Here is a 12,944-nt window from a genome sequence, read left to right as displayed (position 1 = left end):
GTAGGGGAGTCAACAGTGACTTCACATTGAAGAGAAAGTGGGATGGAAGTGAACGGTTTGTAAAGCAGGCTGCCTTCGGTGCTCGGAGTGGGCGGGGGCTATAAACATAGTCACTTTAAAAAGAACTGTGTACCAGAGAGGCAGGAAGAAAATCTGCATTCTTAGGAGACTGCATGCCCATTCTCTCACTACGAAGACTAGAACGGGGTCAGATTTAGCCTCCACGAGAAGAAGCCTGAGGGCGGATTGCCTCTGAGTAGATCCCTCGTGGAGTTCTGCTGTTCTCTGCAGCAGAACCAGCTTCTCGCTCGTGTAGGATGTGCAACTCCATGACAGAGCCAGCAGCATAAAAACCAACACGACCCGCCATAGTTTCGCTGATGCACTTGGGGCTCAGAGACGCCCCCCCCATGTCTCTGCACAAAGTCCCTCGTCTCAGTGACGGTCACCCTGGTGTGGGGTTAACTCTGGTGCAGATGTTAGGGTGACACCGGATGTGGGCAGAGGGGGAGTGAGGTTCTGAGCTGGGTTCCGAGCGTCCCTAAGTAGGAAGAGGCCCATTAAATGGATGTTGCGAGCACGAGTCGGAAGCATAATAGGTAGAGGTCAAACATGACGTTTTTTTTTACATCTTCTCAAAAATGGTTTTGCAAATCTTTTTCAGAGCTGATAGACACACACCTTAGCTGGATACAAAACATATTATGAAACAGAATGACTGTGCTCTTTGATCCGAGAAATCAAAGTTAAAGGTAATTCCTATTTCTGCCTCTCCTTTTGTTTTCCAGCTGTGTGTTTTCTTGACTTGAAAAAAATTTTTTCTCTTTAGTAAAAGGAAACTTGACAACCTGAAGTCCATCCTCACAGACACCACTCCCTGTTTTTAAGGGCTGGACCCCCACCACTTGGTCAGGGGCTCCCCGGGTGGGGGACAGCACCCCTGGCATTCTCCGGGTCTGTGAGGCTGGGGCTCAAGGTTGGGGCGGGACGGCGGGGGACGAGGCTCGGGGAATGTGCATGCTCCCCCAGGGAGGACGCAGCTGTGTCTGTCCCCGTCTGAAGGTTCTGCTCCTGCATTTTACCACCTCCTTTTGGGTTCTGTCTGTCCACTGTGCTTGGTGTACCCAGGGAGGCAGGCTGCCCGTCAGTGGTGGGGCGCTCTGTGCTGGGGAAGGAGAGAGGGCAGGTAGATAAGAAAGCCCAGGGAACTGCTCTCCAAGGTTCCCACGCTCAGCCGTTTCCGATCTTGACCTCGTCACCTCCCCTGGCTGCTGACAGCTGGCTGCTGGGCCCAGGACAGAGCCGGGGTTTCCCACCCAGCTCGGCATGGCCCCTCGCCGGGTGTCAGGCTGCGGACCCACCTCCCCGGACCCTGGGTCCTGGGCCGCACAGACGCGCCCGGCAGCTGGCAGGCGCGCTGATGCAGGCGGCTCTGCGGGGTGCGGTCCACGAGGGGCAGCAGGGGCGTCGCCTCACCGCTCTGCGCCTCCACTCCCGGACGCCATTGGTGTTACACAGCCCCCTGCCCACCCTGGTCAGGCTCAGTGACACGCAGTGCCCAGCACACGGCGAGCACGCGCCGGAAGTCAGCCAGCGTCCACCGTGCCTCCCGACACCTCCCCGGTTCGCTGGGCTGCGGCTGTTGAATGGTCCCTTTGTCCGTGCACATGGGCTCGTTGCATCACAGGCCGGGCCCAGAAGTCCTCAGCAGGATCACGCCCACAGCCCGCTCTGCAAGCACAGTAAAAATGGCCCTCAGGTGCCACGCCCTGTAGCACACTCCGTGGAGGTGACACTGGGAACCCTGTTCCCCAGCGGGTGGGGCCGGCGGAGACAGCACGTCCCAAAGGCTGCGTGAGCCCTTAATGGGGAGGGGGGCTGTCTGTGGCACCTTCTCGGCCGTGACGACCCAACACTGTTGGAAACAGGCACAGGCAACAGGAACCCCAGTGACCGGGCCAACCTCCCTGCTGGGGGCTTTGCGTCCCAGGGGCCAGGATGACAAAAATGCACCTGAAATGTCAGGGCTGAGAGAGAAGCCGAACACAGGCCTTTTTAATGTGCTTCTCCCCTCCCTGCCGTCAGGACTTGGCAGTGCTTCTGGCCCCGCCGGGGCCGTCCGGGAACTTGGGCCAGCCGGGCTGATCTGCGGGCTCCAGCTCGAAGGGGATCCGCCTTGAGCGGCCCCTCCCCCACGGCGGCCTGCGTGGGCTCCAGGCTTGTCAAGGGCTTTTTGTCCTTTTCATTGAGCCTCTCGCCGAGTCTGGCCTGGACAGCTCAGTTCCCAAGTGTCCCCAGAGCATACCGAGATGGCTGGGAGGGGACAAATCACTTCCCTTTTGAAACCAAAGTCCCAGGGGAAGACCCAAGGCCATGGCCACGTTTCCTTGTGCTAGTGGTCGGGGGGGTGGAGGATGGGGGCGGAGGACAATGGGAGGGGATGGTCCTGGAGCTCGTCTCCTCGGCTTTCAGGGCAGCTCCCCCCACAAGCAGCTGGAACTAAAGGCAGGAGCACCTGGAGAACACTCCCTGTGCCCTGTGGTCCCATGTAGGTTTTGGGGTGGACTCAGCAGGGCGCCGCTGGGAGGTAAGGGCAGGCCTCGCACCCTGGTTGGCTCTCGGACTTTTGATTCGGCCCGGAGTGCACCACTTCCTCAGGTCCCGTCCAAGCGCAGGTGTCTTTCTGGCCGTGGCCTTTGTGGCCGGCCCCAGGCTCTCGTGGGCACTCACGTGGCCTCAGCCAGATTTTCAAGAACACGCTTGAGGCTCAGGGGAGAAGCAGGATGGGGTCCGTCCACTCCCTTCCTGTGGCGGCTTTCTCGGGGGATGGAGTTCCAAAGTCAGCAGTGACGGGGGAAAGGCTGAAGTCAAAGTCACCCTTGCAAAGTCTCTCAACCTGCAGCTGTACGGGTATGCGTGCGGTTTTCTGCATGCGGCGCCGAGCGGCCCTGCCTCTGTGCGCAGCCGCCAGCACGCAGGGGTCTGGGCCTGCGGGCGAACCAGCAAAGTCCCGGGGCGAGTGGGATGCTAGGAGAAATACGTTCCGTTTTTAGAACTTCAGCCCTCGGTCCACCCAGAACTGTTTGATGCCCAGTACCAGGAGGAAGCGTTGGCCTCCCCAGATGGCCGCCCTGAAAAGTGGGTGAAGGAAACACCCTGCTTTCCTTTTCTTCCCTGCCATTGGCATATGCGAGGGGTCATTAACCTACACCTCAGGCCAAATCCAGCCCCAGGCCTGTTTTGGTAAATAAAGTTTTATTGGCACAGGGCTCTGCCCATCTGCTCACATGCTGTCTGTGGCTGCCTTCCTGCTCCCAGGGCAGAGTGGAGGGGTCAAGGCGCCACGTGGCCCCTTAAAAATATTTTTATCTGGCCCTTTACAGGAAAAGTTTGGTGACCCCTCGTATATGGTAACCCCTCATATATTGTTATATCTACAGCCATTTATTAGAATGGTTCTATCTTCTTGTTGATTTGTAACACCTCCTTATAGATGAATGACTTTTCGTCATATACGGAGAGCATCTGGAGGTTCAAAGAAAAAAAAAGGGTATAATTTCTAGGTGCTTCCATCTGTCTGTCTCTTCCTTTCCGGCATCAGGCCTAGCCGTCAGCCTGAGGTTGAGACACACGCCCATTCGTGTTGGGTTTTCGGCGGGGTGCCTCCCCCCGAGGGCGACCAGAGGCCAGGGGTGCCTGTGGCGGACCCAGCGCCGCTGACCTCGATTCTGTGCCGAGAGCGCGGTGCTCGGTGACCGCCGTAACCACGCGGCACACGGCTTTCCCTGCCGTTGACTCACACAGAAGACGCCGAGGACACCAGGGCCCCGGAAGAGAGGCGGTGACTGCCGAGCTTACTAGCCCAGTCTCTGAGCCCCCGCCCTGGAGTGTCCACGCTCGTAAGGCGGGCCCTGGGTTCAAATCCTGCTCCCTTCCCTGATCCTGCTGCGGCAAGGGGCTGCCTGTCTCCGTTTCTGCATCTGTAAAACTAGCATGACTGCACCGTTAGGTTCGGTGTGAGGAATAACTCAGCCCTTAGGACGGTGCCTGGCACACAGTCAGCCCTCAACAGTGAGGATGGCTCATATTCTTTTGTAGAGAAAAGGCTTTAGACCAGTCACAGACAGGCAACCTATGTGGATGCTGGCAACCATTTGTCAATCGGACGCCAAAGGAAAACCAGCTTCCCTAAACCAAGGGACTTAGGCTGATGGTGTGGGGTCCTTAAGGTGAGCTGAGATGGATGCCTTAGGCGCCTGCTGTGTGCGGGGGTACTTACTATGTGAGGATACAGGTGACTCCAGTGACCCGGCAGAGGCGGGCAAGCGAGGCATTCTGAGAATGCAGTCCAGTTGGCCCTTGAACAACACGGGTTTGAACTGTGTGGATCTACTGATAAGTGGATTTATTCCCCAATGAGTGCTGTACACGTATTTTCCCTTCCTTGTGATTTTCTTAACATTCTTTTCTCCAGCTTCCTCCATTGTAAGGATAGAGTGTGTAACACATACGGCTTACAAAAATGTGTTCATTCATTGACTGCTATTCAGTAAGGCTTCTGGTCAACAGTAGGCTACCGGTAGCTACTTTGGGGGAGAGTCAGAAGTTATATGTGGATTTTCACCTGCCCAGGGGGTCGGTGCTCCTGGCCCTGTGTTGTTCAAGGGTCAGCTGTGCTCGCTTCTGGAGGGAGCAGGGGCCCTGGGGGGGGACTGGGAGAGACCTGGAAAGAAGTTAGGGTTTGGGCAAGGAGGGGGGCCAGTGGGAGAGCTGCTTGTGGCCAGTGTGGGAAAAGGGTGGGGGGAAGGCTGGCACAGGGGAGATGCTCAAAACGTTTACTGAATGAATGGCATGCTGAGGGCAGTGACATCGACAAGTGGCTCAGGCCGGAGACCTCAGGGTCGGCCTGGGGAGCAAAGCCCAGGGCACCCCGAGGCTACTGCGCCCCCCTCTGAGCGTTCCTGTTCTCATTTACTAATGAGTGTTGGTGAGCACTTCCTGTGCCCCTGAGCTAGGGACACAGCAGGGGGGACAAGAACCTAAACAGAGCCCTAGAGAATCAGCAGGAGCTGATAAACGGAGGAGGGAAGGGGCAGCACAGTGGGACCCCGGGGCAGCCCCCAGAAGAGACCGTTGGAGCAGAGCCCGGAATGGAGCGAGGGGGCACTGGAGGCCGTGGAAGAGCCGCCAGGGCCGAGGCTCCGGGGCGGGAGCTGGGCACGGTGGGACCGCCGCTGTGCAGAACACAGGAAGCTGGTGTGGTCGGCCTGCAGGGGGTGGGGGTGGGGGGAGGGCAGCAGGAGGCGAGGTCAGGGCAGGAGCAGGGACGGGGACCAGATCACAGGGCCTGTGGGGAAGCGGGGGGCTTTTAGCCCTTCCGTCCGTAGAGCAGAGAAGTTCGAGTGAGACTGAGAGACTGAAGGCAGGAGAGGGAGGTGGCAACAGGGCCGGAGGGGGGGCGCTCCTCCTCCCGAAGGGCAAACGGGGGGACAGACCAAGGGAGAGCGAGCAGGTGCTCCCCTCCCACCCCAGTCCCCGAGTCTGCAGCGGCGGGGGGACCTCCTGGGCAGGAGGCCAGAGTCTGGGTGCGGTGGTCACACGGGGACCCTCTCTCCACGCTCACAGCCCGGCTCTTCAGAGCGATGTGAATGTGCCGTCCTTGCTGCCCCCCAGCTAGCGTTTCTGCTCTAGAACTTTCTGTGCACAGCCAGGGGAGTAAGCTCTGAGGTTTCAGAAAGAGAAGGTTCCTCTGCCCAGCGAGGTTTCAGTGGGGTGTGCGTGGGCCTTGCTGCACAGCCACCGCCTGCCCCCCAACCGCGGAGGGTCTGAGTAAGTGCGCGCAGCCCGCCGAGCTGCCGGGCGCAGCTTTGAGCTTGCACCCGAAAGCGGCTTTCAGAAAGCAGGAGGGGAGGCCGCCTCTGCGTCCCAGCATCCATCCCGGCCCGGCCCGGCCCGCCCGGCCAAGCCCCTGCACCCCGACAAAGGAAACGACCCTTGGGGGAGGGCCCCGATGCCAACGTCTCTGCCTACCGGCTATTTTTAGAAAGCCCAGGCTGTGGAAAGTTTCCACCGAGGACGGACTCCTCTGGTTTCCTAGGTTGAGAAAACAGGAAGCCCTTCAGAATCCGGGCTTTGAAAGGCTTTGCTGAAGCTGCGCTGACCACCCCCTCCCCTTGGCATTCTGCTTTCACAGGGCCTCACAAAGGCCCCGGGGCTGCCAGCCACCCCCCCCCCCCCCGACCAAGGGCTCACGGGAGTGGGGCGGGGCAGCCCTTCTCCATGGGTTCCTGGTCCAGGGCCCCCAGGTGTCCGCTGGTACCTGGCACACAGTAAGTGCCCAGTTAATGCTGGCCAGCTGAGCGTGTGAATTCGCCCTCTGAGTTCCCGTTCACAGATCCCTTTCCACACTCTGGAAATGCTTGTTGTTCTACTAGATGCATTCTCATGTGTTAACATACATGTTATCACACTGGAATATATGTTGCATATATGTATCACACACATACACACTGCTCTACAGACCAACGCCTGCTAGACACGGCACCGCGGTAACTTAGTCACTTGTATTCTCTCATCCGAGCTCCTCCACAACCCCGGAAGGAAGGTGACACTTTGATACACGGTTTACAGATGGGGAAACTGAGGCACAGAGCAGCTCTATCGCTCAGGGCCCAGCCAGCGGGGGAGCGGCAGAGGGGGGATTCTGACCCCGGCCGTCAGGCTGTGGACCTGCCCTCCCACCCTGCCCGAGCTCTGCGCGGCGACCCTCTGAGGAGCAGCGAGCCAGGCCTGGCCGGTCTCTGGCACCAGACAGGCCCCGAGTGCAGTCAGAGTCCGACACAGAGCATGGCGGATTGCTAGCTGTCGCCACTACTGGTCCCATAGCCTCGCTGGCCAGGCGCGTGCCTCGCAGGGCTCTCGATGCCTAGCGCCCCTGTGGCAGCCCGAGGGGTGCACACCTCTGTGGGGCCCTCTTTACAGATGAGGACGCTGAGGCGCAGAGGGGGGCCCAGCTCTAACCCAGTCCGTATCACTCTCCTCCTCTTCCCGGGGGTGGGTGCTGTGGGTTCACCCAGGCAGGGGTCTCCCAGGAAAGCACCCTGCACCTAGCAGGACCCAGCGTGCATGGGGAGGGACTGTGAGCGGACCTCAGCAGGGAGCCCTCACTGGGGGGTTTCTGTCTGTAACAGTAGGCCAGGCCAAGACGAGGAGAGAAAGGAGGTGGTGGCTGTGGGGGGAATTCAGTGTCACAACTAGGAGGGGAGATTTGTGTGCCTTTGCTGGGACCCCAAAGGGGTCTGCCTCCCATCCTCCACCACCCCTGGGACCGGGCAACTCAGTCCCACTGTCAGGCCGAAGGTGTGCACACCTGCCGGTGATGGCAGCTGCTCCTTCCCGAGGATGCTGGAGGAAGCCTGTCACGAGGTCCACGGTTCTGAGACCTTACCGCCTTGATTCCAGAAACCGGTGTCCTAGGCAACTGGCCAACGTGGCAGAGGGAGGGAAGCTAGCTCCTTGGTGCCCGTGGCTGGCACCATGCTCTTGGGTCCCGGCGCGGAATTCCACACGTCCCCTGAGGAAACAGGTGACCGAAGTGCCCCTCTGAGGACACTTTCTGGTCCTCAGGGAGGTGAGGGACCGAACGAAATAGGGGGTACGTTTCCATAGGTGGTTAGTCTTTGTGGTATTCACGCCCACTGGCTTTTTAAAAGTCCCTCTTTTGAAAGCTGGACACTTGGTGGGTCAAGGAACTATGCTTCAGTCACACAGTAGGTATTTTCTGGGCGTTGTAACAGTGGGAGGAGTTCAGTAAACAGCAGAGAGCCCGCAGCGCGTTAAATAAATGGAAGAGAAAAAGGAGACAGAGTTACAGACAATACACCTCATGGACCAAACCCATTTCTGCTGTGATTTTTTTTTTTAAACCTGCTATTTGGGCAACTTTCCCCAACAAATCCATAGCTCAAAATATTGTCCAGAAAACAATGCGGGAAGGTGTTTCTTCTGTTAAAAGCTCTCAAACGTATTATCACAGGGAACAAAAATGTGTTTGGAGGAAAAAAAGCCCAACTGTTTCAGGTTCTAGAAAGCAAATCTGATCCATGTGTCTGGTGCCCCCTCTCACTCGCCCTTCTCTCTCTCCCCACCCCTCTCTCTCTCTCTTTTGTAGTTAATGAAATTATCAGGAAGGAGTTTTCAGGACCTCCCACCAGAAATCAGACGTAGAAGCAGCCCTTAGCAAGACACCCTCCGGACCCGACCCCTCGGAGCCTCCCACTGCCCCTCCCCCCCGTCCTGACTGCACCTGCCCGGGGGGCCGGAGCGGGCACTCGGGCCACCGGCTGGCAGAGAGCTGACGGCCCCCCTTCAGGAGCTCGCCACCTCACCCTGGAAACACCAGCAAGGACACTCTGCCTTTTGATTTTTCATGTTTTGCTTTAAATCCCAAAGAGCATCTCGGTTGACTTCAATGGTGTCCCACCCAAACCTTAAGTGCCTGCTGACCCAAACCATATTCTGAGCAAGACAGCACGCTGGACGGCCCCCCGAAAGCAGGGCTCTGGGGCTCGGGGTGCGGGCGGGGTTGGGGGGGAATGGAGGACGCAGCCCCGGGTTCGTTTCCCAGCTCCGGCGCCTTGTGAAGGCAAGGAGGTCCCACTCGGAGCAAACAGAGGAGCGCGGCCCCGAGTCCAGCTCACGGGCTGAAGAGACAGAGAGAAGCCCGCCCGTCACCTTCAGGGGCCACCCGTTCACGCCACAGTGGGGCCACAGCTGCTGCGTCTTTTTTAGATTCTCATTCTGAAGCGAACCTGTCTGCCCCGTACGAGATCACCCGCTTAAACTTCTCGGTGTTAAGTTATGGCATGTATATGCTTATTCTGCCCGCTTCAGAGAGCTGGCCAAGGCGGCTGGAGGTGGCGCCTTGCTGGCCAGCGGCTCCCCACCCTGCAGCCCGTGGGCACGGACCCGAGAAGGGGGCCTGGGCTGCAGGGTGCGCTCCGGCACTGCAGCCCCCACCCTCATGGCTTTTCTGATGTTCCCAGTTCCCGCTTTCGTTCTTCCTAACAGCCAGGTGCTTTTCCTTAAAGCAGTTAAGAAGATTCTCCAGCATGTGCATTGCATTCTCAGAAGGAATGGCAGAGGGCTGAAGCAATTCCCCCTTCCTCTCCCCACCCCCACCGTACAGGTATTTTTGTGAAGTGATTGTGAAAAGAGGCAACTGGCAGGCCTCCGTGTTTCTGTGAGTGTGCTGCCCTCTCTGGCCTGGACTCAAAGTGGGGCACTCAAGGTCAGGATTTGGCCCGAAAGGTCATTGGTTGTTTGGAGCCGAACGCATTGAAAGCCCCGCTGGGCCCCCAGAAAGACCCGTCTGCAGTAGCTGCCTGGTCCAGCACAGGACCCACCTGAACAGGAGCAGGTCCACCCCGGGGGCGGGGCGGGGGACATCCCCCTCAGATGGACCCACCAGGTGTATGGCAGGTGTCACACCCCTCCCCCACCTCGGCTCCTCTCCACCGAGCACACTGCGTCCTCCAGAATCTTCCTCCTCCGGTGCAGTGTTTGCTAACAAAACCCTCCAAGTTCTTAGCAGGTGAGCTTCCATCACACAGGTGTGTTTTGTGCACAGGTGCTGCAAACCCCCCAGGACAAGCTGGGGATTCGCGGCTCAGCCGCTCAGTTGCTGCCCTGGCGACGCACGGCGCATGCGCACGCCCCGCACTCCGCGGAAGGCCGCGCTGCCGGCGCTTCCTAATCCGGTCTGCCGGGCAGAAAGCCTGAGGAGCTGGGGGTGGCAGTTCAGGGCCCACTGGGGGTTTTCTGAGCGCTTTTTCATCCAGGTTGCCCAGAGGTAAAGCCTTCCCGAGAGCCCGGCCGGAGCACAGGGCCTGGTGCGCTTGGTGCCCCAGAGAGAGCGGACAGAAGGCCCAGGCGGGGGCCTTTGCACGTTCCTGTCTGTAGCCTCTTGCCCCAGATGGAGCATTTATTTCCCCCAACAACAGGGGCGCTCTCCGCCACCCGCCCAAGCACCTCTTTTAAACAGATAGAAGGCCGGTAAGAGGGTGACCGCTGCCGCAAAGCTTCGGGGTGCACAGAGCTGCCCGATGAAAAAGCTCCTTCCACGGGCAGTTGCAAGGAAAGATGTTTCTCTGCAGCTATGCTGGCTGCACCGGGGAACTCGAGTTCAAGTGTTCCGCGAGTGATTCATTCTCACTTGACCTGGCTGGGAGCCTTTTTTTTTTTTTTTGCACATGAGGGAGTTTGGCCTTTCCTCAGTTATGAGTGTTTGACCGAAGTGCCTTCCTGCTATTGTAGCAAAGTCGCTCAGCTTCACGGAGGAGCGCGGGGTGAAAAGGGATGGATGCATTTTCCGTCACCGTCTTAGCTGGGGCGGTGACGAGGACCTCCTGTTGGTTCAAACTCCCGTACGTGCGCACGCGCACATGAACCTGTGTGCGCAAGACTCGCACCCGGATCGTCTTTTTCAAAGACATCTGAGCTGGCTATTACAGGAATAAACAACTATACCAACAGCAAAGGAAACAGAGGCAAAGGCGTTTGTTTCTGAGATGCAAACAGGCAGGAGGACACGTTACGGAACGGATAGCGACCCAGAAAGTTTCGTCAGTTACAAAGGCCAGGAGGGAATTTCACCCCGACCGAATGCTCGGCAACTGTTTTCGGGATGAAGAGGCCCCCGAATCCTCCAAGAGAAGGAAGAAGCAAGATGTCTTAAGTGGCGAAGGTGTGTGGGCGTTGCACATGTGTTAGAAGGATCTCTGTCGGGTGGAGGTTTGCACGCGCTACATTCGAGGTAAATGAAACACGTAGCACTTCCAACCGGAACCTGCCGCGTTGCTGCATGTCGCCTCAAGACTGCCAGTCTTCCTGCGTTGTACAGAAATGCTGCTGCTTGATAATATATAACGGCCACCCAAATTGATTAGTATGTTATTAAATTTTATTTTCTTATCTGTATTTTTATGCTTTTTATCTGTCCTCAAAAATATCGCACCCCTGTTGGAATTAGGAAAAGTATTTATAAACGGTCAGAAGTCTTGTTTTCACGTGTCTCTCTCTACATGTACGTTGACTTTTTTTTTCTTGCCTAAGAGAAATGATGTATTCTTGAAAATGCGTTAATCATTCCAGAAAACCCCGACCCCACCCCAGAGCCTGTCAGTCAGCCCCCATCTCCCGGACTGAGTCCTCTCTGGAGAAAAGGGGGGGGGGGGTGTTTTGGGGGCAGAAGGAGCCACCCGTTTCCTGCCCCGGACGACGCTGCCTGACTTCCGCTGTGAGCCCCGGTCTCGACCCCGAGGAGAGCGCTCTGAAGCGTCTCGGTCCCCCACCGAGTAGATGCCATCCTCCAACGCCTGCCTGTGTCGTCGTGGGACTCTAGAGGGCTCCTGCCTGCAGGAGCAAGTGCAGGCCAATGTTTACAGAGCCGGCCGCCTCCCGGTCGGTCGGCCCGCATGCACCGCCCAAAGGGCGCCCCAAGTTTCCCAGAGCGGACGTGGCCTCGGCTCGGCCTCGGGTGAAAGGAGCTGATTCCTTCTAAGAACTGGAAAGCCCGGGTGCAGCCTGCCCTTCCTGTTTACGGCCAGGAGCCAAGCCCCGGCGCGGGCAGCTGCCCCCCGAGACGGCGCGGAAGCCCACGTGTCCTCACTGTCACTCTGGACTCCAAGGAGGCAGACTTTGTTTGGTTTCACGTCAACAGACACTTCCCAAGTGCTTCCCATTCTGCAAAGCTGACGGGACGTCAGGGGTCCGGTTAACAACGCTGTTCCCTCAGCATGTACAAGAAAGGAGCTCGGGGCTGTGACATCCTGGACGAGCAGGGGCGACACTGCCCTGAACTTGTTTTGTGGGAGGGGCGGCCCTGCGGCGGGCACCCGGCACATCTGCTCCCGGCTCTTCCCGGCGTGGGGCCTGGGCATGCTGTCTCACGGGGCCGGACCGGGCGTTTCCCCGCACCCCAGCCACACGCTTCGGAAGACGGGGACGGCGAGCATCGCTTTCCCTCGGCTTTCACCAGTGCCTTGAGTTACAGCCAACATCACTGTCCCAGTCCAGTCTGTTCAACACACTCTTCCGGTGCTCGGTGAGCATGAGTGCTCCCTGAGGAAGCTCCTCCAAGACCAAGACAGGGTGCTGGGTGCTGGGAGCCAGGCGGAGCGCTCAGCCTCGGTGACCAGAATAAACTCCACCTGCCTCTTTCAGGGACAGGCTGACCTGGACACAGAGGATGCCGCCTCCCCGAGAGAAGGGGCTCTCAGCATTCTGACTGGCTGTGGCTGGAATGAGCTCAGCATCCTGAACGTGTGGTCAGAGACTGTCACTTATCCCGGCTGCCTCTGCTGCCTCTGCTGCCCCCCGGAGCGGGGAGGATGCTGAGAACGTCCTAGCGAGGTCTACCCCAAATCCAACTCTCCAGCCGGCGGTGCTGGGAGGCTTAGGTTTTGAAAATCTTGACTGTTAAAGGCCTTTGAATACATCACATTCCTATGCAAAAACGTTTTTAATCTCCAGTTTAATGTAGTTTATTTTTGCTATATGTAAAGTATTTTTATACGGCTTGTATCATGATAGAGTAGCAATAAAACAGTTGAAAGCATGGACCACTGTGGAGTTATCTTTTCTTCTCTAGGGAGGCTGGCTGCTCAAACATCCCCTTCCCCTGCTGAGTTCTTACCGCAAGGAACCTTTCCGGGGCGCACCCGAATGTGCATTCACCCCTCATCTCAGCCCTCTGCGGTGGGAACCAGGCACGTCATACCTCACACCCAAGTGGCACAGCAGCCCCTCACCCCCCAGGACGGAGCCATGAGGCCAGCCTGCGTCTGTCCCACCCTCTCCCTGCTCTGCCCCCCGCTGTGGCCGGCGCCGCTAGAAGGAGCTCCAGGCAAGACAGATGTCTAACATCTCCCTCGGCGGCCCCTCAT

At 58.2% G+C, this 12,944-nt stretch overlaps 1 protein-coding gene across 4 annotated transcripts in view; it reads left to right on the top strand.

Annotated features, from left to right (window-relative positions):
- Positions 1-12,616, top strand: part of NFATC2 (nuclear factor of activated T cells 2) — a 137,283-nt gene extending 124,667 nt beyond the window's left edge. For 3 of the 4 annotated variants that reach the window (XM_036009969.1, XM_036009967.1, XM_036009968.1), the window contains exon 10: positions 8,171-12,616. In XM_036009969.1, coding sequence (XP_035865862.1) covers positions 8,171-8,226 — 56 coding nt within the window. In that variant the 3' untranslated portion in view covers positions 8,227-12,616. Of the gene's footprint in view, positions 1-664; positions 753-8,170 lie in introns of all 4 variants that reach the window. The other variant, XM_028524854.2, reaches the window with a different exon arrangement.
- Positions 12,617-12,944: the final 328 nt, after the last annotated feature.

This window comes from Phyllostomus discolor, chromosome 9 (assembly GCF_004126475.2).
Source record: "Phyllostomus discolor isolate MPI-MPIP mPhyDis1 chromosome 9, mPhyDis1.pri.v3, whole genome shotgun sequence".
NCBI classification, from domain to species: Eukaryota; Metazoa; Chordata; class Mammalia; order Chiroptera; family Phyllostomidae; genus Phyllostomus; species Phyllostomus discolor.
This window is presented reverse-complemented; position numbering and strand designations above follow the sequence as displayed.